General features: G+C 60.2%; 1 protein-coding gene across 5 annotated transcripts in view; it reads left to right on the forward strand.

Annotated features, from left to right (window-relative positions):
• The window catches only part of CELSR3 (cadherin EGF LAG seven-pass G-type receptor 3), a 34,961-nt gene extending 15,641 nt beyond the window's left edge, over positions 1-19,320 (forward strand). Inside the window, exons 6-36 of one of the 5 annotated variants that reach the window (XM_041118768.1) lie at positions 69-226; positions 438-601; positions 1,063-1,188; positions 1,363-1,532; positions 1,771-1,956; positions 2,104-2,214; positions 2,483-2,651; positions 2,898-3,039; positions 3,231-3,351; positions 3,672-3,855; positions 3,949-4,050; positions 4,684-4,698; positions 6,376-6,470; positions 7,186-7,395; positions 7,848-8,031; positions 8,527-8,676; positions 8,955-9,135; positions 9,437-9,604; positions 9,935-10,061; positions 10,242-10,448; positions 10,556-10,730; positions 11,264-11,376; positions 11,687-11,766; positions 12,413-12,539; positions 13,202-13,315; positions 13,494-13,630; positions 13,725-13,831; positions 14,503-14,676; positions 14,821-15,021; positions 15,202-16,282; positions 16,972-19,320. In XM_041118768.1, coding sequence (XP_040974702.1) covers positions 69-226; positions 438-601; positions 1,063-1,188; positions 1,363-1,532; positions 1,771-1,956; positions 2,104-2,214; positions 2,483-2,651; positions 2,898-3,039; positions 3,231-3,351; positions 3,672-3,855; positions 3,949-4,050; positions 4,684-4,698; positions 6,376-6,470; positions 7,186-7,395; positions 7,848-8,031; positions 8,527-8,676; positions 8,955-9,135; positions 9,437-9,604; positions 9,935-10,061; positions 10,242-10,448; positions 10,556-10,730; positions 11,264-11,376; positions 11,687-11,766; positions 12,413-12,539; positions 13,202-13,315; positions 13,494-13,630; positions 13,725-13,831; positions 14,503-14,676; positions 14,821-15,021; positions 15,202-16,282; positions 16,972-17,002 — 5,310 coding nt within the window. In that variant the 3' untranslated portion in view covers positions 17,003-19,320. Of the gene's footprint in view, positions 1-68; positions 227-437; positions 602-1,062; positions 1,189-1,362; positions 1,533-1,770; positions 1,957-2,103; positions 2,215-2,482; positions 2,652-2,897; positions 3,040-3,230; positions 3,352-3,671; positions 3,856-3,948; positions 4,051-4,683; positions 4,699-6,375; positions 6,471-7,185; positions 7,396-7,847; positions 8,032-8,526; positions 8,677-8,954; positions 9,136-9,436; positions 9,605-9,934; positions 10,062-10,241; positions 10,449-10,555; positions 10,731-11,263; positions 11,377-11,686; positions 11,767-12,412; positions 12,540-13,201; positions 13,316-13,493; positions 13,631-13,724; positions 13,832-14,502; positions 14,677-14,820; positions 15,022-15,201; positions 16,283-16,971 lie in introns of those variants that run through there. The other 4 variants (XM_041118769.1, XM_029995901.2, XR_005930968.1 and 1 more) reach the window with 4 other exon arrangements.
• The last annotated feature ends 1,818 nt before the right edge of the window (positions 19,321-21,138 follow it).

Here is a 21,138-nt window from a genome sequence, read left to right on the forward strand (position 1 = left end):
TTGTGTGAGCCCTTGGGTGCCTGGGTCTGGGGGCACATGTGCTGCTAACGCCCTGCATTTGGTTTCAGCCCAAGGTCAGCACCCTGGGGGTGGTGCAGGGCCCCTCCAAGGACAAGGTGGCCATCCTGACAGTGGATGAATGTGATGCCTCAGTGGCCCTGCAGTTTGGCAGTGAGATCGGGAACTACTCCTGTGCCGCAGAGGGTGTGCAGACCAGCTCGAAGAAGTGAGTTCCTTGGGGACTGCTGGGCACTGTTGCAGTGGGGAAAGGAGCAGGGCACTTGGGTCCCCTGCGGTGTCAGCCCTTCACATCTGGGACCTTGGCTGTGTCTGCCTGGCCCCAAGGATGTCTGCTTCCCAGCCCCTTGTGCCGGGGAGCCAGCTGGTCGGCCTGAGGTTGCTGTGGCTTTTAAAGCCCTGGGCTTCTGTCCTTGTAGGTCCCTGGACCTCACAGGTCCCTTGCTCCTCGGAGGGGTCCCCAACCTGCCAGAAAACTTCCCTGTCACTCACCGGGACTTTGTGGGATGCATGAGAGACCTATACATCGACAGCAAACGCATTGATCTGGCCTCCTACATCGCCAACAACGGAACTGCTGCAGGTACCAGTGCCTCTGCTCCTGCCAGCCCCTGCCCTGGGAATAGCATCTCCTGCTCACACAGCAGCACTGCCAGGCTCTAACAGTGTCATGGCAGCACAGCTGGAGCTGAGAAGCTTTCCACTGAAGAACAGGGCCTCCTCCCTAAATGAGCCAGTCCCCACCCCAGCTAACGTTCTGGGAATGTCCCCTGATCCCAAGTGCAGAGTCTGCAGAGCTGGCCTGGCTGGGAGATGCTAGGTAGTCAGTCCAGCTCCGCAGTGTATTTCTTGTGGCATGAGGATCAAGGCTGTTGCTGCTCCTTATCTCTGAGCAGGCAGGGCCTGTGCGGAGAGACTGAGCGGCTGGGCTTCCCCCTCTGGCAACCAAGGAAAGGGCTGGTGGGCAGTGGTGCCTCTCCCTGTGGGCTGGGGGGAGGTGGTGAGCAGGTCGAGGCTGATGTGGGTGACATTGATTACCTCCAGGCTGCCATGCCAAGCACACATTCTGCGACTCCAGCCCCTGCAAGAACGGCGGCACCTGCTCTGTCAGCTGGGGGACCTACTCCTGCCTCTGTCCTGTTGGCTTCGGGGGCAAAGACTGCCGCCACCGTGAGTGAGCGGGTGCTGCTGGGTGTGGGCAGGGTGGGTACGTGCAAGACTGCGGGGGTTGCTGTGGAAGCAGAGTAAGGGGTCCGTGTGAGGTGAACTAGCTCTGTTGTCCCTGCATCCAGTGCTCCCTGTGTAGTGCCCATCCCTTCTCCTCACGTCCACTTTCCTTTCCAGCCATGCACCATGCCCACTATTTCCAGGGCAACAGTGTCCTGACCTGGGACTTCAAGACAGATGTGAAGATCTCAGTGCCGTGGTACCTGGGTCTGGCGTTTCGGACACGCCAGCCAGACGGGGTGCTTCTGCAGGCCCATGCCGGCCAGTACACCACCCTGCTCTGCCAGGTAGGGCCACAGCCTCAGCTGCAGCACTGTGCCCCAGCCTCTACTGCCATCCGCCCCGGGAGATCAGGAGGACCCTGCCCTCCATGTTGACGCCAGCCCAGGCAGAGGGTGGTTGCTGGAAGAGGTGTTTAGAAGGGCTGGGTTTCCCTCCCCATCCTCAGAGGGAGGGTAGGCTGGAGGCAGCCAGAGTTGCTGAGGCCTTTGCTCACTGCTGCCATTGCTGGTTCCCTCTCTGCAGCTGGCTGGGGGCCTGCTCTCCTTCATGGTAAGCCGGGGGTCCGGGCGCAGCACCAGCCTCCTCCTGGACCAGCTGCGGCTCAGCGATGGGAGATGGCACGACCTCCAGCTGGAGCTGCGGGATGTCCACAGCGGGCGAGACTCGCGCTACGTCATCACCCTCACCCTGGACTTCGGGCTCTACCAGGTAGGTGCTGCTTGAGATCCCAGTACCAGGATGGGAACTGTGGGGGATGCTTGGCATACACGGGCCAGGCTGGGCCCCTGCACCCTCAGAGAGGACTGGGGCAGGGCTGATGCCAGTTGCCCCATGTTACTCCCTTTCCTTCTGCAGGATACGGTGGTTGTCGGAAATGAACTGCATGGCCTGAAGGTGAAACACCTGCACGTGGGGGGAGTCCTGGGCTCTGGCGAGGTGCAGAACGGGCTGAGGGGCTGCATACAGGTGAGTCCATTGCTCTGAGCCTTCCCTTTCCAGCGGGTCTGTTACATGGAGGGGTGGAAACACAGGCCTGGCAGCTGCTGCCAGCGTCCCTCCTGGTGGTGACACTCCCTCTGAGCATTCAAGGCTCTGAAGTGCTGCAGGGCAGCCATAAATCAACACAGCAGGGATGACAGCGGGTGGCTGCCCCTGGGGATTTGTGGAGGGCAGGAGGACTGGAGCCTCATGTGCCTGTCCTAGCTTCCCCGTGAATTTGTTGCCTGCATTGCAGGGTGTGCGACTGGGTGACAGCATCACTGGGACCGTGCTGCCCAAGCCCAGCCATGCCCTGCGGGTGGAGGCTGGCTGCAGCGTGCCAAGCCCCTGTGACTCCAGCCCTTGCCCGGCCAACAGCGTCTGCAAGGATGAGTGGCAGAGCTACTCCTGCGTCTGCCAGCCAGGTAGGGCCTGCAGCGCCCTGCCACCCTTTTGCTCTCCGTGTGTGTCTGTCTTCTCCTCTCCCCGTGTGGCTCCTTCCTGGCCTGTGACTGCTCTCCTGTCCGTCCCTTGGGCAAGTCACATCCCTGTCAGACACGCGTTAATTCTTCAGAATCCCTCCTGAGCCCCCTGAATCCACTCCTTGGTGCTCTGGCACCTCTCAAGGGGAAGGTGCTTGCTTTACATGGTGCTCTCTGTCCACACCTCAGGGTACTACGGAGGGGACTGCGTGGATGTGTGTCACCTCAACCCCTGCAAGAACAAGTCGGTGTGTCGCCGCAAGCCAGGCTCACCCCTGGGCTACGTGTGCGAGTGCGGAGGGAACTTTTTTGGGCAGTACTGTGAGCACAGGTGAGATGCGGGGCACAGGGCAGGGCCATGGCCTCTGTGCCTGGCTCTGTGCTGCCCTCTCATCTTGGCTACGTGACCAGGGACCTCTCAGTGCCACCCAGCTCCTTGGAGCTGCCGAACAGCTGGGCTGGTGGGAAGAGAAGGCCTGGGGGATTTGGTTGTTGTAACAGCAAAGGTATTTCTCTCCCTAGGATGGACCAGCAGTGTCCGAAGGGCTGGTGGGGGAACCCCACCTGCGGGCCCTGTAACTGTGATGTGAACAAGGGCTTTGACCCCGACTGCAATAAAACCAACGGGCAGTGCCACTGCAAGGTGAGGGGCAGCTGTGCCCATGGGGATGTGGCCCATGGCTTGCCTGGAGCCCTGCTCATCCTTGGTGCTGTTCCTTGTCCCCTCCAAAGGCCTGGCAGCTGCCCAGGCCTGCCTTTGTGTGCCCGCTTCTGGGCTGGATCCCCACTCAGCTCTTCTGTGCGGCCCTCCTGCCCCAGCACAGTGACGATGGGGGCAGTGGGGGTGCTTGCAAAATCAGGAGAGCCTGGCCCTTCTCTGCCCTGGCTCCAGTGGTTCCCCAGGTGCCGGCCTCAGCTGCTGTCCCGATGGACTGTCTGATAGCTGTCCCTGTCTCCCCCCAGGACTTCCACTACCACCCCAAAGGCAGCGACACCTGCCTGCCTTGCGACTGCTACCCCGTGGGCTCCACCTCACGCTCCTGCGACAAGGAGACGGGCCGGTGCCACTGTCGGCCCGGGGTCATCGGGCGCCAGTGCAATAGCTGCGACAGCCCTTTTGCCGAGGTGACGCCCAGTGGCTGCGAGGGTGAGTGTGGGCACGGTGGGGAGCTGGTGCCATGGGGCTTGGCGTCAGTGGCCTCCCCCTGTGACCGGCCCCTTGGGGTGTGTGTCTCCACAGTGCTCTACGACGGCTGCCCCAAAAGCCTGAAGGCGGGTGTGTGGTGGCCCCAGACCAAGTTTGGCTTCTCAGCTGCAGTGCTGTGTCCCAAAGGCTCTTTGGGTGAGTGGGGGATATGATGGGGAGGGGAGGGGGCAGCCTGGCTGTCCTCCCAGGGGCTGTAGCAGCCTCAGCAATATCACTCTGTTCTTGTGCTGTCCCAGTCCCATTTAGCTGGGCTTGAGGGCTGGGAGAAGGAAGTTGAAGGAGAAAATGCCATAGCCTGGGGGAGAGTAGAGGGGGCTGGCCACGGGGCTGCGAACAGGCTGTGGGGTCTAGGCCCATCACCCAGCCCTGGGACTGTGCTGATCCCTCGGCCTCATTCCCCACCTTCTCCCCGCTGCTTTTTGGTTTCAGCGGGCTTGAGGCTGGGGTTAGGCTTGGCACGGCAGCTCAGTGCCTGCAGCGCCTTGCTGTGTCTCTGCCGGCCCCGTCCTCGGTGTGCACTGTGAGGGGAGCAGGGCACAGCGTGCCATTAGGTGAGTGTCTCGGGTAGGAGTCAACGTCCCGAGCTGGAGGAGGCTGTCCTGGGTGATGGCAAAGGAGTGAGCAGGGTGTCTGGGACTGTAGGGCAGCGCAAGCCCCAGGGGACAATACAAACCCTGTCCTTCTCCAGCCGTTCGCCCCAGGAGGAGGCAGGTTCGGCTCCTAACTGTTGTCGCTTCTCTCCCCGGTTCTTTCGCCCTCCGTGCTCAGGCTTGAGGGGTGCAGGTAAGGTTGTTCCCATCTCCTTCCCCCTGTGCTGTAAGGGCTGCGCCCCGCGGCTTTCCCTCCCTGCTTCCTGCCTGGCACCCTGCACACCCCTGCGCTTTCCCCGCTGCTTCTGGAGCTGCCGAGTGTCTTCCCAACGCTTTGCCTGGCCTCACCGCTCCTACATGCTCTTCCCTGCTCCCAGCACACTAACCAGCACAGACTTGGCTGCAGCCGCATGCAGCCCCTGCCACCCGCTGTCCTGAGCCTGCAGCGTTGGCTCTGGGCCGGTCCGCTCTCTGCTCCCCGGCTGGGATGGATGCTGGCTCTCCCGGGCTGGTACCTGCTTGCTTAGGCTGGGAGGGGAAGGAGCTGGTGAAGAGCAATGGGTGGTGAGGCCAGGAAGGCCATGGAGGAATGGCCGTGGGGTGGAGGAAAGGGGGAGCTGTTTGAGGGGGGGGGGGGGGGGGGTAGGATGGGGGCAGGAACTGATGGGCATGCACAGCACAAGGTCCTGTTCCCTCTGCCTGGCTGGCAGGGGGGGCAGAGGGACCTGGCGGCCGGATCCTGCCCAGATCTGCAGCTGAGCTGATCCCTGTTCTCTGCTGGGGGAGGGCCAGCAGTGTGGAGGTTTCTTTGTTCTCCCTGCTACCAGCTGCAATGGCACTGGTTCCTGTGCTTCTGCAGCTGGGGGAAAGGTGGTTGCAGAGGACAGCTAGGAGCTGGAGATGGTGGGAGGGGACACGATAGTCACTGGGGCTTTTCTGAGCAGCAACTGGAGTCGGCTTCAGGCTCCCTCTCTGCGCTCTGGCCATGCTGCTGCCCTCTCCCAGCCATGGGCACCTGGGTAGGCTCCTGTGTCCTGGTGCCCTCCCCGGGAGGGCCTGGTCCACAGTCCTGCCGGCTATACTGGGATTGTCCGGGTTCCTCTTGCTCAAAGTGTGTGTGGTGACACTCCCAGCCCAGGACACTGCTGTCCGTGTTGGCTTCAGCAGCGCTTTTGGTGGTGGTTAACGGCTGATCCCATTCATTGCTGGTATCTCCATTGCTGTGCAGTAGTGCTTGCACCTCAGCCAGGGACCGGGGTCTTGCGCTGGGTATTGAACCCACACTGCTGGATGGGGGATCCCCCATCCCACTCCTCCATCCCACTCAACTGCAGGGGCTCGTCTCTGGGGCGGGTTTGCCAGCCCCAAAGCAGGGGTGTTGTCCTCCTGGCGTGACTTTGCCCTGTAGAGAGAGGCAGGACCTTAGCAGGCATTGCAGGCTGTCAGCCAGGGGATGCCTAGAGCTGCATGGGCTTCAGTAGTTTGGGGTCAGATGTGCCCTAAGGACACAGACATGTCCCCACCAGCAACCGGAGGCTTCTCCAGCCTGAGCCCTGCCAAGTCACTTATTCCTCTTTGCAATTCTGTGTGATGGCACCTGGTGTGATGCAGCCCAGAAGCACACAGAGGAACCCAGCTCCTGGAGGGAGGGGATGGCAGCAGCTTGCTGAGGTGATGCAGACCAAGGGTGGAATGGGTTGCACTGGTGCAAAGCAGGAGGACGGCCCTGGGGTGTTACAGGCCCTCCCCATCGCTTGCTGGTGCTGCTCTTCGGGATTAACTGGTACAGAGAGTCCCTGCTGGGGGGATGCAGCAGGGGAGCCATGTATCCCTTGCTGAATTTCAGACATGCCCTTCCTCCTGGTTTTAGGTGCAGCCATCAGACACTGTGATGAGGAGAAGGGCTGGCTGGAGCCAGATCTTTTCAACTGCACTTCGCCTGCCTTCAAGGAGCTCTCCATGCTGGTAATCCCCTCTCAGCTCTGCAGCCCTGACAGGGCAGGAGCCATACAAACAAGGGCTCACAGTCAGGTTTCAAAAAGCTCAGCTCTCATTGAGCACCTAGAGTATGGGAAGGCTTTGCCACAGTGCTCGGCACCTTTCTCTTCTCATCTCCTGTCCCCAAACCCATCCTGTGGGAGCACTGGTCTGAGCTGCAGTTCTCTTTGGTTTAGTTGAATCTTTTGAGTGACCCCATCAGAAGTGACCTGTGTCCTGCCCCAGTATTTGAGGAAAACAAATAACCCTGAGCAGAGCTGAATTGTTTGAAGCTGGTGGGATGTCTGCTCTGTGGGACATCTGTAGCCCTCAGACTCTGTCAGTGACAAATCCCTTTGAAATATCCAAGCAAGTTTATTAAACACTTGCATCTAGGCTGAATTGTAACTGAAGCCAGGAGAGTTTCCAGGGAAGTATCGCTAGATGTTTGCCCTGTCCTTTCATCTCCTTGGCCTTTGTTGTGTACAACACTGGGTTAGCTGGGCCAGTGCAACCCCTGGTGCGTTGCTGGAGGCTGGTTGTCAGAGATGCTCCCTGTTCTAGTGACCACCACTGTGAGTGTCCGTGGCTTGTGCCATGGTTTCAAAAATAATCTTTTGGTCCAGCGGGGCCTGCAGCATCCCAGTTTCCCAGTGAGGAACCTGCTTAATTGTTCAATCCCTTCCTTTCTCCCTACTGGCAGCTGGAGGGCTTGGAGAGGAACGAGACTGAGCTCAACACAATTGAAGCCAAGAAGCTGGCCCACCGGCTCCGGGCCGTGACAGACCACATGGACCACTACTTTGGCAACGACGTGCACATCACTTTCCGCCTGCTGTCCCGCCTCATGGCCTTTGAGAGCCGGCAGCGTGGCTTTGGACTGACAGCCACGCAGGATGCCCACTTCAATGAGGTGAGTCCTTCCCCCAGATCAGAGTGGCTTTTGATGCTGCTTCTCTTTATCAGCCACCCCAAGCCTGAGGGGATCGAGGGTGTTGTGAGACCATGTCAGGAGCATGGGACTCCCCAGTGCCACTCAGACATTGACCCACAGGAGCGAGACCTGTGGAGGCCACCTGCGTGGTCGGGGCTGGAGCACAGCGTGGATGAGGCGAGGCAGAGAGCTGGGTTTGCTCAGCTGCCTGCAAGTCCCTCATGGCAGGGGTGCAAGGAAGATATCTCTGTAGGACACTGGGTAATGAGCATTGAGGGTGGGGGCCCAGCGCAGCAGAAAGTACCCCTCTTCCCTGAGCCCTTGTGCAGCAAGCTGGGCAGAGAGCACAGTGCTGCAGCCTGGAGATGGTCAGGACAGGGCCCAAAGGCAGTGCTTCCCTCACCCGCTGCCCCCATGTCTCTCCCATGCAGAACCTGCTGCGTGCAGGCAGCTCCGTGCTGGCACCCGAGAACCGGGAGCACTGGGCCATGCTGCCACACAGTGAGCACGGCAGTGCCAGCCTCATGGAGCAGCTGCGGGACTACTCAGGCACGCTGGCCAGCAACATGAAACTCACCTACCTCAACCCTGTCGGCGTCGTCACCCCCAACATCAGTGAGTAGGATCTGGCTGGTGATGGGGTCTGGCTAGACTGATGCAGAGCCACTCCTCCATCACACCCAGTCCCCTTCTCCTCATCTTACTTCACCTCAGCAAGGGTGCTGATAACCTCCTTGGTGGCTCTCAAACATGGGGAGGTGTTTGTGAGAGACATCCTGGTCCCATCCCTGTCTGGAGTAGCTGACAGACCACCAAGAGCCAGCAGAGCCAGGAGTGTGCTGCTGGCTCCCAGTTACCTCCTAGTCTCTAGTGAAAAAGCTGCTGGCCTCAGTGGCAGAAGTAGTCTGGCAGAGCAAGGATCTGGGCTCGGAAAGAGCACTGTGGGTGCTGGGATTTCTTGTAATGCCCAAACACGGGACATATCCACAACCCAGCCTGTGGCTTGTACAGTCCCTTTGCCAGTGACTTCAAATCTGGGGTGCCCTGGAGCATGGTTGCTCTCCGGGTGGCCATCCTAGAACTGACTTTCACTCCGTTGCTCCTCCACAGTGCTGAGCATCGATCGCATGGAGAACCACTCCCATATCCGCCGGCGCTACCCTCGCTACCACAGCAGCCTCTTCCGGGGCCAGCCCGCCTGGGACCCCCACACCCACGTTGTGCTGCCGCTGTCAGTGCTGAGCCCCCCGAAAGCTGAAGGTGAGCATGTGAGCATCGCTCAAGGAACAGTGTGGGTGGGCCTGGCTGGCCGGGAAGCTGTAGAATCACAGAACGGTTTGGGATGGAAGGGACCTTTAAAGGTCATCTAGTCTGCATGTACCCCTGCTGAGACCTGGCTCTGTTAGAGGTCTGCAAGTCACCCCTGAGAGCCCAGAGCCTCTGACTTCACCACATCCCAGAGGCTCCTGATGACCTCACAAGTTGCCTTCAGAGCAGCATGTGTGTGTCTGTTCTCACCAACCCCTTGTGTGCCTCAGCTGCCCCCACAGCAGTGCCCACGCTGGCTGGGGGCGAAGGGAACTACACTGTGGAGAACTCCTCCCCAAGGCAGGCGCTGCCGGAGCCTGAGCCCGCTCTCACTGTGATCATCCTCATCATGTACCGCACCCTGGGGGGGCTGCTGCCTGCACGCTACCAGGTGGATCGCCGCAGTGTCAGGTATGCCCTGCTCCCCGTTGCCCTCCACAAGCACCAGTGGAGTGGCTGGACTCTGTTTTGCTCCCTCCAGCAGTTGCTGAGTCTGCAGTGGCTTGGGTTTGGTTCCCAGACGGTCCTGCACTGCTCTGCCTGTTCCCCACCTTGCTGTTGCTCAGCCCCACGTTTCCCAGCCCTTTGGTGTGGGCTGGGCAGAGCTGTTCCTTCTGAGATGTCAGGGCATCCAGCGCAGGGCATCCAGGAAGTCCCCGGAGGGTTGCAGCTGCCAGGCACAGTGATGGTAGAGCTCCATTGCTCCTTGCAGGCTCCCCAAGAATCCTGTGATGAACTCCCCCATCGTGAGTGTGTCTGTGTTCAGCAACCACACCTTCCTGCGGGGGCCCCTGGACACCCCTCTCGTGCTGGAATTTCACCTGCTGGAGACAGCCAACAGGAGCAAACCTCTCTGCGTCCAGTGGAACCACTCCAACCCGTGAGTCGAGCACGGCTGGGCCACCCTCTTTGAGCTGCTTTCCCCAGGCACCTCCTTATTCCCCAAGTTTCCCTGGCCATGATAGGCTGCGTACCTGGGCAGCACTGGGATGTGGGGGTTTCTGCCCTCTCCCAGGGGGTTCATTCCTGCTGGGAGGGCACAGCAGGGTCCCTGCAGGGCTTTGGCTCCAGTACTTCAGCTGTAGGAGTGCAGTTGTATCTGCTGGTAGAAAAGCCTTGCCAATCACCCCTCTACTCTGCAGTTCCTTCCCCGCACACCACACTCATCTGTCTTCTCTCCTAAGTGCACTCTGCTTTTTGGTGGCTGCAGGACCAACCCCTCTGGCTTCTGGACAGCCAGGGACTGCGAGCTTGTGTACCGAAACACCACACATGTCCACTGCCAGTGCTCCCAGTTTGGCACCTTTGGGGTTCTGATGGACAGCTCGCACCGAGAGGTAACCTCAGCCTGCATGGCTATGGGCGGCGGTGGTGGGGGCTATTAGCCACTGGGTCCCAGAATAAGGAGGGACCGGCAGAAAATTCCCTGTGGGACACGAGTAGAGATTGAGAGCTCAGTAGGCTTCCTGTGTCTCCCCCTAACACTGCCATTTGCCTTTTGTTCTCTGCTGCTGCAGCAACTGGAAGGTGACCTGGAGACATTGGCCATTGTCACCTATTCCTTGGTGTCTCTCTCCTTGGTGGCTCTGCTGCTGACCTTCTCCTTCCTGACCTGCCTCAAAGGCCTCAAGTCCAACACACGTGGCATCCACTCCAACATATCAGTCACCCTCTTCTTCTCTGAGCTGCTCTTTCTCCTGGGCATCAACCGCACTGAGAACCAGGTCTGTGGGCTTAAACAAGCACGCCCATGGGGGTGGGGGTGAGGCATGGATGATGCAATTAGCGTTGGCACAGTGGGACCATCTCTGAGTGGCTTTTGTCTCCCCAGTTTCTTTGCACTGTGATTGCCATCCTCCTCCACTGCTTCTTCCTCTCCACCTTCGCCTGGCTCTTCGTCCAGGGCCTCCACATCTACCGCATGCAGACCGAAGCCCGCAATGTCAACTTTGGAGCCATGCGTTTCTACTATGCCATCGGTTGGGGAGTGCCCGCCATCATCACCGGTAGGAGCTGCTTGTCCTACAGCCATGCCAAAAGCACCCGTTCTCAGCAGCCTCCTGATCCCCTGGTGTTGCCCGGCTCACGTACCCAGTGGGGAGAGCTAAGGGTGGGCCTGCCATGGCCAGCAGTGCTGGCAGCAAGCAGTGCTGTGGTGGTCAGCTGGGGACCACGTATCAAGGGCTGTTGTTTTGCCTCCTAGGGAGAATTAATTCCTCAGCGCATCTCCCCATGGCTTGTTTGATGGGCACAGGACTCATGTTGTCCCAGGGCTTGTGGTTAAGGTCTCGTGGTTTCCCAAGCCTGCATGCTTGGGTGACCTGTTGCTGGCAGTGAATGCTGGCTGGGCTGGGCTGTGTCAGGCACGCCTGGAGAAAACGAAATAAAGGCCCTGGTGCTGGGGCTCGCAGTCCTGGTTCTTTCACCTGTGGCGGGGAGAGAGCCCCTTCATGGCCTTCAGTGCTGGGATGGGATCGATATGGCTTGGATGAGTCCAAGGCTGCTGGGTCTGGACCTGACCTCTCCCCTCCTCCTATAGGGCTGGCTGTTGGCCTGGATCCTGAGGGCTACGGGAACCCTGACTTCTGCTGGATTTCCATTCATGATAAGCTGGTCTGGAGCTTTGCAGGCCCCATTACTGTCGTCATTGTGGTAAAACCCTGTCCTGTTTCACCCACAGCCCTCTCCTGCCTCCCTTCTCTGCACCATGGGCACTTGCCCCTTCCTTAGCTGCCCACTGCCTGCCCCATTCTCTGTACTCTCCTTCCTCAGTTAGAGGCCCTCTCTCTGTCCCTCATCGCTCCAGCCAAACCTGGGGGAGGCCATGGCTCAGGCATAAAGGGGAAAGGAGGGGATGTTCACATGGGCCTGGCGGACCTGGAGTCTGCCCACACTCTGTGCTGGGGATGTCGGGTCAGAACCAGCCCTTGGCGCAGCTTCTAATCAGTGCCAACGCTTTCAGATGAATGGGGTCATGTTCCTGCTTGTGGCCAAGATGTCCTGTTCCCCAGGCCAAAAGGAGACCAAGAAGAAATCGGTTCTGTGAGTATTAGTGGCCAAACTCCCAGCAGAGCTCCTGTGGCTCATGGTTTTTAGCATTTTCAGTGACCATCCTCCCTCTTCCACCATCGCAGAGTGCCTCTCTGTGCATCAGTGTCAGCCTTGCAGCCACTCTCCTCTCCCACACCTGCCAGCCACATTAACCCTTCCTAAACTTTGTCCTTTCCTCTTGTTCCTACATCCCCATCTCCACACTGTCCTGCCAGCCTGTCTCCCTTCACCACCTGCCCTCACAGCCACCCATTTTGTCTGCCTGGATTCAACACTCTGCCCTTGTTGACTCTCAGCACCTCCTTCCTTTCCTACATGCTCCTTCTGAGACCTTTCCCTGTTCCCTCCTGGGCCAGCCCTGGACCTTGGCTCAGCTCTCTGTGGCTCCAAATCACCTGTGTCATTTGGGCTCCTGTGTTTGCCATGTGTGATCCAGAAGGGAAGGCCTGGGAGAGTCAGGGGGAGCTGTGAAGGGATGTGCCCACAGTGCTGGGCGCAGCAGGGAGGGCTGAGCAGGAGTGCGCTTTCCCCTCTGGATCTCTGTCTGTGAGCACTAGACTATAGATTAACAATACGCACTAACCTATCGGTGTGTGTCTGTGTGCCTGTCTGTCTCTCTCTCTCTCTCTCTCTCCAGCATGACGTTACGGAGCTCCTTTGTTCTGCTTCTAGTTATTAGCACTACCTGGCTTTTTGGCCTCTTGGCTGTCAACAACAGTGTCCTGGCTTTCCACTACCTCTACACTGTCCTCTGCAGCCTCCAGGTAACTGGCCGGCCTCTGCCAGGGGAGGGCACGGGTCAGCCCAGGAGAGCATCCCTGTGGTCCCCACAGCCATCTGTGGAGAGCGGGTGTCCTGCACTGAGCCTCCAGCGTCCCACTGGGCTCCTTATCCCTTCTGCTGTCACCACTGCAGCAGCAGGTGACTCCTGCCAGTCCTCACTGCTGTGGCCACAGTGAGTGGTGGCACAGAGCAGGAGGTGGCTGCAAGGTGCTTGGTTCAGAGGTGACGTCCATGGAGCAGCAGGGACCATCTTTGGAGGGAAGGGGCCTCCATGCTCTCAAAGGGCGGAGCAAGAGAGCGGCCTGCAATGGAGGTGTCGGACACCCCAAATATGACCCACGGCAGCACCCTGTGGACCTCCTGCCACCACCATGGCTGGTGTTGCTGCAGGGGACCCTGCCAGCTGCTGCTTGGCCACTGCCAGCCAGGAGGACATCCCACCCTTTCCTCCCTTACCCGTGGCCACCATGGGGGTTAGCACCGACCAGTGTTGGGGGGCTCTTTGGTGCATCCCAATCCTGGTGGCCACCAGGGCCAACACACTGGGCTCTGGAGGAGCCAGGGACTGTCCCGGCACTGGCGCTGCGGGCGAGCAGGTCGGTTGGCAGCAAGGGGCTGTTTCTCACTGCATCTCTCCCCACAGGGCCTGGCTGTGCTCGTCCTGTTCTGCGTGCTGAATGAGGAGGTACGGGAGGCCTGGAAGCTGGCCTGCCTTGGCAAGAAGGGGCAGAGCGAGGAGGCCACAAGGAGCACACAGGTGGGCGAGAGCAGGAGCAGCCCAGGGATCTGGGGACAGGCTGCCTGCCTGGGACAGGAGCTGACGGGGACGTCCCTGCTTCCCCGGGGGGGTGGCAGGTGCGGGTGGGAAGGCCATCCCCTGGGCTGCTGTGGCACCTTCTTAGCAGGGCATGTGCCCTCTCTCCCTGCCGTGCCAGGGCCCCAACGCCTACAACAACACGGCGCTGTTTGAGGAGAGCGGCCTCATCCGCATCACCCTGGGGGCCTCCACCATCTCATCGGTGAGCAGCGTGCGCTCTGCCCGCACCCACTCCAGCCAGCGGGCTTACCTCAGGTAGGGAGCAGCGCAGGGCTCCGGGGTGCTGGGAGTGCCCAGGCAGAGCCAGGTTGTCGTGCCGCTCTAACTGTTCACACCTCCTATCTTTCAGAGATAACGTGACGGCACGTCAGGGCTCGGCCCTAGATCACAGCCTGCTGTCTCATGCTGGCCCCACAGACATCGACGTGGCCATGTTCCACCGTGATGCTGGGGGAGGTAAGGCTCAGTCAGCCCTGTGCCTGGGTTTGGGGTGAGCCCTGCGCATCCCAAATTAACTCTTGGCTTAAGGAAATTCTTCCCAGTACAGGGTCTGGCTGGATGTACGGTTACATCCTCCACCCCGTGCTCAGCTGTGACTTCCAAACACGCTGTGGATAGGAGGGAGAGGGAGCAACTGTGTCGCTTAGCACAGCCTCCTCCCGGATGGATGGCAAAGGGCATAGCCAGTCTCCAAGGAGCTAGAAATGGAGGAGGCAAGAGAGGAGCATAGGCTGTTGCGGGGTCCCTGGGGACACCGGGCTCCCCAGTGCAGCACGGGCCTTTGACTCACTGGAGTGAGACCGGCGGGGTCCACCCTCGCAGCTGGGGCTGGGGTGTGGGACAGGCAAGCAGAGGCTGAGGCAGGTGGGTTTGCTCAGCCTGGAGAAAGAGGAGGCAAATGGGATCTTACGGCTATTTGCAGCTGCTTACGGGGAGGTGCAGTGAGATGCCAAGCAAGGGAGCAGGCACAGGCTGCTGCCAAGGGAAAGACAGTCAGGGGTAAGGCAGGCTGTTGTCCTCACGAGGGTGGTCAGCCCTGGGGTGGTTCTGCCTTCCTGGCCCTGCCACGGGGAGCCTCTCCCACCTTCATTCCAAATGTCTCTCCAACACACACTGTGTCCCTACAGACCAGGACTCAGACTCGGACAGTGACCTGTCTCTAGATGAAGAGCGCAGCCTCTCCATCCCGTCCTCGGAGAGCGAGGAGAATGTACGCCTGCGGGGCCGCTTCCAGCGCCAGTTCAAGCGGGCGGCACACAGCGAACGCCTCCTCACTAACCCTGCCAACACCACTCCCAAAGGCAAGTCCCAGGGGCTCTGGCAGGGGAAGGGGTGAGCTCAGGTCTGTGGGGGTCACGCCGTGTCTTGTGATGGCTTTGATTGCTGCTCACAGAAATATTCTCTCCCTCTTCCCTGGGGCCTGTTTTGCTTTGTCCTTTCGCCAGACGTGGATGGCAATGACCTCATGTCATACTGGCCGGCTCTGGGCGAGTGCGAGGTTCACCCCTGCTCCCTGCAGAAGTGGGGCTCCGAGCGGAAGCTGGGATTCGACATCAACAAGGATGCGGCCAACAATAATCAGCCAGACCTGGCCTTGACCAGCGGGGATGAGAACTCCCTCACCCAGACCCAACGGCAAAGAAAAGGTAACGGCCTGGAGCAAGCGGGCAAGGGTTGCCTTGCCTGTCTCAGGTTCACGTGGCCCTGAAGGCTCAGCATCAAATCCATCTTGTCATGTCCTTGGGGAGGTGTGGCTTATCTCCTCCCGTTTTCATGCTCTTTTCACTGTTATGCAAAGATTTGATTTCTCTTTCTGTCTGGTGCAGGGATTTTGAAGAACCGCCTCCAGTACCCTCCGACTCTCCAAGGCCTGCCATCCGTTGGCAGGATGACCAACGAGCTGACGTGGTACAAGACCTCCACGCTGGGTCACAGGGCTGTCCCCGCTGCCTCCTACGGCAGGATCTACTCTGGGGCAGGCAGTCTGTCACAGCCAGCCAGCCGGTACTCGTCGCGGGAGCAGCTTGACATGCTGATGAGGAGACAGATGTCCCGGGAGCAGCTGAGTAGACACAACTCAGGAGAGTGCTTGGAAGCTGTGTCCAGCCGGCATGGGTCCAGGGAGGAGCTGGACACTATCCCCAGCAGGCATGGGTCTACTGAACACCTGGAAAGTATCCCGAGCAGACACGGATCTAGGGAAAACTTGGATCTACTTGCTGCTAGGCCCAGTCAGAGAGATCATGGGAACACACTGCCCCGGAGGCAGGGCTCCAGAGACCACCTTGACACTTTACCTTGCAGATTTGGGTCAAGAGAGCAGCTAGACTGTGGGCCAGTAAGAGAGGTCTCTAGAGAATGGCTAAACACGTTGCCAAGTAGGCAAGTGTCCAGAGACCGAATAGACATCCTGCCAAGTCGAGATACTTCTCGAGAACAATTGGATTTGCTTTCTAGAAGACAGCCTTCAAGGGACCAGCTAGCATCAGCTAGACAAACTTCAAGGGAGCAGCTGGACTTTCTGTCCAGAAGATCTAATTCCAGAGAGCCTCTGGACACAGTGCCTAGCAGGCATCCCTCGCAGGACAACCTGGGGAGTCTCTCTAGGAGGCAGCTGTCTAGGGAAAGCCTAGAGCCGCTGTCAAGGAGGCAGCCTTCTAGAGAGAACCTGGAGACCGTTCCCAGCCGGCATCCTTCCACTGAACAGTTAGATATCCTTTCTTCCATCCTTGCTTCTTTTAACTCCTCCGTCCTGTCCTCGGTGCAATCTTCCAGCACGCCTTCAGGCCCCCAGACCACCGCCACCCCCTCTGCCGTGCAGACCTCCTCGACGCCCTCTGCAATGTGCCCCTCGACACCTCGCTCCGCCACCTCCCACAGCATTTCAGAGCTGTCACCAGACTCAGAGTAAGTGTGTCCCTTCCTCAACCAGGCCTTGTTCAGCTGGTCTCATGCATCGTTCACCTGCCTTGCTTCTTCCCAGAGGGTTTGGGGGGAGAGGGCTGTGTAAGGGTGAGCCCCTGGGGTGAGTGCAGGTGTCTCCCAGTCCTGAATAGTGACCGGCCAGGGAGAACCTGCAGGTGCAACAGCTCTGGGTGTTTGCAGTGCAGCACAAGCAAAACCATCAGTGTATCTGAGTCCGCCTGCTCTGCCAGAAGTGATGGCCCTCACCTGTGGCCTGTGGGGGCTCAGGGAAGATGCTTTGTGCAGCCAGGCCGACCTCAGGGCTGGTCCCCTTGCTTAGTGCCAGCTGTAAGTCCCAACGAGTGCATGTGTGCAAGGGCCAGGCTGGCTGGAGAGGAGGAGGAGGCCCAAGTCCTACAGGAGCCCTGCCTGCCCCAGCCACATTTCTCCCCAGGGTCCCTGTCCCAGTCTGTCATTTCTTCCCCTCCAGGTCTGCTCCCTGCTGGCACTGCTCCCATCCCATTCCATCCCATCTCTCCTTTCTTCTTCCCTGAACTCAGGGACTCGGAGACAATTGTTCCTGCCCTGACACAGGAGTGGGTTCCTGCGCTGTCTCCATCTGGCATAGCTTGGGGATGCAGCTGGAGCCCAGGGGAGATGCCATGGCTAATGCTGTTTTTCTTTCCTCCGAGAAGAATAACGAGAAACGAGGGCCATTCCTGAGGGGCCGAAGCTGTCCACAAGAGAGACAGAAGAAGCAGGGCCCTTTGCCTAGCCAGGTGCTGCCAGCTGAGGTTTGGTGTCCCCAGGGGGCAGGGGCCAGAACTGATGATGGTCAGAGGCCCAAAACCGACCCTGCCTTCCCCTGTCCTCCGGGCTGAGGGGCCGGCAGCCCACACCACCCCACTGCTGGGAGCCTCCGGGGTCTCATCTGCCGCCGTGGTCCCCATCGCCTGCCCGGTGTGACAGGTACAGCAGGAGCCTGCTTGGGCGAGGGTGGCGTCTCTGACCCCCCAGGGCTGAGCTCTTCCTCTGCGAGCCGTTTGTCTGCTGGGTGTGCGTGTGTGTGCGCGGAGGGTGGGCAGGGGCAGGGGGATGGAAACAGAGCCCAGGATGTGGCGGCAGGGGAGGGTTTTCTACCTTTTTGTATCTTTGTAATCAGAGAGAAGAGAAATTTCTATGGTTATTTTTACGGATGGTCTGTTCCCAGGACCTGGAGCATTTGTTTCACTAACAGCCCTTTGCCAGCTTCGCTGGGGGTACCAGGGACCATAACCCCAGCGGACTGGAGAGACAGTGCCAGGCAGCCCTTATGGCTTTGCCAGCACCACTTTGTCCCATCCCCATTGTGGGACAGCTGGTCCCGCTGCCCCTTGCCCTCCCACCATGCAGCTCCACACGTGTCTCGGTGCCATCCTCCTGCCTGGCGTCCCTCAGCCCCCTGCAGCCGTGCTGGCGCTGCAGCCAGGCCCCCCTCCGCCCTCCCGTGGGAGCCCGCTTGGAGCTGCCCCTTGTCCGTGAGCTGAGGCTGTGTGCCAGCGAGACCACAAGTGAGTGGGGCAGGAAATTCAGCACTAGGGATCCGCTGGGGGAGGAAACAAACTTTGCTGTTCAGTCCTGTCCTGTACCAGGATGGTACCACTCCTGTAAGTGCTGGTTTCCTCTGCTCAGCAAATGAGCACTATGTTTTTACCCACTCTATGTTACGCTCTTTAACCTGCGTGTTACAGAGCAAACCTCTCTTGGTTTGTGGGTCCAGGCAAGGAGCTGGACGACCCTAGCCCTGCTCTGCAGCAGGCTAGGCTGTTCCCAGAGCCAACGCTCACCCAGCGGAGGATTGGCATCTGCAGGAACATGATGCGGCTCCAGTCTTGGGGTCCAGCATTGCCCACAAAAGTTGTATCCAGCTGGTTCCCTGTGGGCTCTGCATACATATGCACACATCCCTGCGCTCTCTGGCTGGCAGAGGAACCCAGCTCAGAGTGGCCTGGATTTTGGGAGATGGAGATAAACAGCACTTTGTCCTCTCTGGAAATTCAGGCCACCCTGATGGTTTCTCTGCTTGGCTGGGGGCCTGACCCCGGGCTCCCACTGGCGCTGCCGTGAGATGACACTCCTCTGTGCCTACCCCAGCCTCGGGCCAGGGGCATTCGGCTCTGGGGGCTGGCACACTCCTCCTCACCTGCCGAGCGTGGTGCCTCTGCTCGGCTGCCCCTGTGGTGCTCTTGGGGCTGCGTGACAGCACGCTCCTTACTGCCTTACTACCATGCTGCCGTAGCATCTTACTGCAGCCCAGCCTGACATGTTTACAGGAGAGGACTTGTGCCACTGTCCTCCAGGCCCCCAGGGAGGCCAAGGCCTCTCGGCTACGTCCCCGAGTCAGCGGGGAGAGTGTGGAGGGAACAGAAGGACTGGGTGATGGGGGTGCCATGGGCCTGGCAGGGGCTGCCTGCCCCTGTCACAGCCCTGACGAGGCAGGCTCGCTGCCGCCCTTCTCCCAGGATGGGGAGGGAAGGGCCTGCTGACATGTTTACATGCTGTTCGGGACCAGTGGACAGAGGGAAAGCCTGCCGTCTTTGCCTTCGGGAACAAGCTCGTTTACATGTTTTTCTCCGGCTGCACAGCAGTGGCACTGGAGTCCTGGGTTCCTGTCCCTGCTGCGCTGTAGGGCCCATGTTTCTGCTAAGTTGGGCACGGGGGCTCTTTGTGCTGGTGCCAAACGGAGAGCAAGTGACAAGTGCCAAAAAGAAGAGAGCAGCGGAGCCAGTGGCTGTTGCCACAGAGCTGGGCTGGTCAAGAAGCAGGAGTCAGTCTGTGGCTTGGTCCCCGATTGTAGTGCTGTGGCCTGGGCTCTGGGGAGCATCCTCCTTGGGTTTAGGTTGGGTTTGTTTCTTTGGGGGGTTTGGTTGTTTTGGTTTTTTTCCTCTCTCCATTTCCCAATTCTGTGGGCAGGGAGCAGGAAGATGCCCGTGCCCCCTCCCCGGCTGTGTAAAAGTGTATCATGGAAGCGCCAGATTTGGAAATAAAAGTCTATAAAATGGTCCTGGCTTCTCTGCCGTCTCTCCCTACGCTCAGGATCCATGGCTGGGGCTATGGGCACAGTGCCTGGGCTGGAGGCAATGCTGGGAGGGGGCTTGGGCAGGAGCTCACAGCCAGCTCCTGGGCTGAAGGGCAGTTGCTGTGGCCCGGGGCAAGGTGACCAGGTCACAGGGACTTCAGGTGCTGCCAGTTGCTTGAACTTGGCTCTGTCCAAGCCTGTTCACCCAGAGATGGGTTTGGCTGCAGTGGTGCCCAGCGGCCCCGGTCCTGGCTGGCAGGTCTGCAGCACTGCGGTGGCTGTGGTTAGCCACGGGGCCCACCCCTGCCCAGCAGCCTGGGTGAGGACAAGGGGAGAAATCCACTGCCCGAAGGCAGCGTGATCTCAGCGGGGCCGATCCGGGCTGCGGGAGAGGAGAGGGAAGCGTGAGGAGAGACCGAGCACGGTCCTTGGGCCCTCCGTCCCTCCGTTTCTTGCTGTTGGAGGGGGAAGAGCAGGTGAGCAAAGGGCGGTATTGATCCACGGCACCTTGAGCAAGGCTCGCCATCAGTCGTCTTCCCTCCGTCCCTCACGGGCTCTGTCCTCGGCGCTGGCCTGACCCTAACCCAGCCCAGGGCGGCCCCCGAGCACCGGACTCACAGCGGCCCCCGGGGAGTCGCGTTGGCGATGCCAGGAGCTGCGGTCCTGTCCCGCAGCCCTTCCCGAGGCTGGCCTGGGGGCGAGGGACCAGGGAGAGCGGCCGGGGGGAGCTGGGGAAGCCAAGGTGGGGGGCCAGAGGCAGAGCGGCCAGCCCGGGGTGCGGGGGCTGGAGGCTGGGGCGCAGGAAGCAGTGGCGCAGGGTGGGGACAGGGAGCGGCGATAAGGAGGCAGTAAATGGCACCCGGCGCTATCAGTTGCTACCAAGCAGGAGCCCTGTGATGGCCTCTGCTTCGGTGCCAGGTGAGCGGACACGCGATGGGGAGGCAGCAGGCGCCTGTGTCGGCATCGGCGAGCCGCTGCCCGGCCGCGGTGGGACTGATGGGCACGAGGGTGGGACAGCGGGGGGTCGGGGATGCGGGAGAGGCTGAGGGGAGCAGGCTCAGCCCCACTGCTGAAAGGCAGCCGAGGAATCTGCGTGTAGCTGCTGTGGGACCCGGTTTATGGCAACCATGGGGAGAGCCAGGGTAGCCACGGGTTTCCCCCCACCCAGCCAGCAGTGATGGGAACGAGTCGCTCCGACCCCGCAGAGCGCGGTCTCAGGTGTCACCGCTCATGCCACTCACTCACCAGCCCCATCCCACCACCCGGGGCAGCTGGGATTCCCTGGCGCCTGCCCTGCCCTCTCCACTATCTTCACCCTGCACCCTGGCACCAGCCAGCCCAGCCCACGGGTGCCTGGATTTCCACTGCCATGTCCCCATAGGCCTGGGCCAAGCCTGACTCAGAATCAGAAATGCTCTGAAACCAATGGCAGTCCCAGGTCGCGGTGGAGCCCAGGAAGGCGTGATGGGTTCAGCGCAACTCTGGTGCCCGCTGGGGACCTTTGGAATAAGATAACGGCTGGGTCTGCGCATGCTGTGGGAGAGTGGGGCATTCCACAGGGCACAGCACACCCGTTTCCAGCAGGTAAGCAGGGGCCGGAGGCGGTGGAAAATACCCCAGATGCCACGGCCGGAGGCTGTGGGTAACTCTCCTTGCCCCAGGCACAGCTCCTGCTCCAGGATATGAAGTGGGGAGGGGACACCCGTGGGAGCCCTGGGGGCACAGGAAGGTGATAGCGGGGCCCCGAGCATCCCCCGAGCAGGTGTCCCGGGGAGGTGAGCGCCTGGCAGCTCTTGGCAGG

The sequence above is a fragment of the Aquila chrysaetos genome, chromosome 20 (assembly GCF_900496995.4).
Source record: "Aquila chrysaetos chrysaetos chromosome 20, bAquChr1.4, whole genome shotgun sequence".
Lineage (NCBI taxonomy): Eukaryota > Metazoa > Chordata > Aves > Accipitriformes > Accipitridae > Aquila > Aquila chrysaetos.